At 40.0% G+C, this 2415-nt stretch overlaps 2 protein-coding genes across 2 annotated transcripts; one reads left to right on the forward strand and one right to left on the reverse strand.

The window, feature by feature from the left end:
- Nucleotides 1-460: 460 nt before the first annotated feature.
- On the reverse strand, nucleotides 461-1259 carry LOC121026580 (mitochondrial import inner membrane translocase subunit Tim9-like). The gene is made up of 3 exons (XM_040469389.1): nucleotides 1241-1259; nucleotides 589-840; nucleotides 461-504 (listed from the first exon to the last, which is right to left on the reverse strand). Exons 1-3 carry the CDS (start codon nucleotides 1257-1259, stop codon nucleotides 461-463), a joined length of 315 nt encoding a protein of 104 aa, XP_040325323.1.
- Nucleotides 1260-1750: 491 nt separating this feature from the next.
- Nucleotides 1751-2407, forward strand: LOC121026579 (olfactory receptor 1L4; the record flags this gene model as incomplete). The annotated part of the gene is made up of 1 exon (XM_040469388.1): nucleotides 1751-2407. A coding segment is annotated over exon 1 (642 nt), but the record flags the coding sequence as incomplete, so codon positions are not given.
- Between the last annotated feature and the right edge of the window lie 8 nt (nucleotides 2408-2415).

Here is a 2415-nt window from a genome sequence, read left to right on the forward strand (position 1 = left end):
TTTCCTTCCCATATGTTCATCTGTTTTGTTTCTTAAATTCCACATATGAATGAAATCATATGGTACTTATCTCTGTCTGACTTATTTCACTTAGCATAATATGCTCTAGCACCATGCACATCATTGCAAATAGCAAGATTTCATTCTTTTTGATGGCTGAGTAATATTCCAACAATTTGGTTTATTTTTTTTTAATGAAGTTACCAAGCTGCTGAATCTTAAGGTCTCAACAAATGTTGTACCTTATTATTTTCATTAAACAATAAGATCTTCTACTTTTATTATTCCTGGTTAAGAGCAGTTTTGTTACTACAGCTGTTTCCATTTGCCAAACAGTCATCACAGACGGTTTAACATGGTGGCTACTGCTTTCAGGGAATTCTATCTGATGAATCCTCACCTCCATCACAATAGCTGCTGGCAATCTTTCATCAAAAGTCCATCCATCAGGACTTCTCTATCATGGTTGGCCAAGTAGTCCTGCTTTGGGTGCCAGGGCTTCATCCAGCTAAACATGATATTCCTGAAACCCCATGGATATTCCTTGTGTCATTTTTAACTATGTCTGAAAGCAATGCTCTAAACAGGTGGTCTCTTCAGGTTTTATTCCTCTTGTTGTGGGGTCTTTAACACAGCCCAAAAAGCAGGTTGCTGGAAATTTATTGTAGGTTCCAAGAAATTCCTTAAATTGTTTTATCTGATCAAATTCTTGTATTTGGTACTTGTATTGGGTACATATTCTTTTGGTATGTTTATCAGTCACCTTTTCTGATGTATGAGTTTCCTTTTTACTCTGGAAAGTTAATTCTCCAACCTTCGCCTGAGTGTCTCCAATAAGGCCTGATTACTTACTGAAGCACAGGCTCTCACATCCTATACCAGTGCAAGGTTGGGGGGCTACATTGCCAGTCAAGTGTAGAGGCAGAGGATCTGGATCAGGGCAGGAACTTCAGGCACCATAGTTAGTTATACTTTCTTGCCATTGCCAATTGAAATTTGTCACTGCATTATATTTTTCTACTACAGGATAAATATTAATATTTGTATATGTATCTTGTATCTGACTACTTTGAAAAATCTTCACAGGTTTAAAAGTTCTAATATGAGTCCCTAGGAGCTTTCTAGAGTGTCAGTCAAGTCAGTTAAAAATAATTACATATTCATATTTTAAATATTTGTGCCTATTTCATTAACTTTGCTTTTTCACTGGATTACACCGCCATCTGAAAATATACCTTACTAATGGTAACAGACACCATCCTTGCTTTGTCTTTCCCATAATTGGTGGGAATGAGACTCTTATATTCAAAGTTTTCTACTCTGGTAAAATTTAAATGTTTAGAATAAGGGTTTCATAATTTTTTAGTCAGAATACTTAATACATATAAAGCCATCCCCTAGGTGAAAAAGGAAAAAAAAAATCAAGGTTATTTCTTGACGAACTCAAGAAGAATCTTTTGAAAGATAATTAAGAAAACTCAGAGAAATTTGGCTAATAGAATTTCAAAATAAACAAATATCCTAAAAACACAAGGGAAACTTTAGTTTCTCATTTAGAAAGCAGCTTGAAATTTTCTTATTTTTCTCCTACTGGATTTTATTCCATTTTTTTCTGGAAGGTCTTGAAGTAAATGTTCTTTACAATCAAAACAAATACCAGTGAGCTTTTTTACATGCTGGAGATTAGGGAAGAAGCTGACTTGATGAAATTGCCCTTCACATCTCTCCAACTGCTTTTCCACACCCTGTCCAGGAAGGCACAGACATGGAGACCAAGAACTACAGCAGTGACTCAGGCTTTATCCTCCTGGGTCTCTCTTCCAACCCTCAGCTACAGAAACCTCTCTTTGCCATCTTCCTCATCATGTACCTGGTCACCATGCTGGGCAATGTACTCATCATCCTGGCCATCCACTCAGACCCCCGACTCCATACCCCCATGTACTTTTTCCTCAGCAACCTGTCCTTCATAGATATCTGCTTCACAACTGTCACTGTGCCCAAGATGCTGGTGAATTTACTGTCAGAGACAAAGGCTATCTCCTTCGTGGGATGCCTGGTCCAGATGTACTTCTTCATGGCCTGTGGGAACACTGACAGTTACCTGCTGGCCTCCATGGCCATAGACCGGCTGGTAGCCATCTGCCACCCCTTCCATTACAATAGGGTTATGAACCCACGGCGCTGCCTCCTCATGCTGCTGGGTTCTTGCACCATCTCCCACCTGCACTCCCTGCTCCGTGTGCTACTCATGTCCCGCCTGTCCTTCTGTGCCTCCCATGTCATTAAGCACTTTTTTTGTGACACCCAGCCCGTGCTAAAGCTATCCTGCTCTGACACGTCCTCCAGCCAGATTGTGGTCATGACCGAGACCCTGGCTGTCATCGCGACCCCCTTTCTGTGCATTCTCTTCTC

Source organism: Herpailurus yagouaroundi, unplaced genomic scaffold, assembly GCF_014898765.1.
Source record: "Herpailurus yagouaroundi ecotype Mexico unplaced genomic scaffold, PumYag 142786, whole genome shotgun sequence".
Taxonomy (NCBI): Eukaryota; Metazoa; Chordata; class Mammalia; order Carnivora; family Felidae; genus Herpailurus; species Herpailurus yagouaroundi.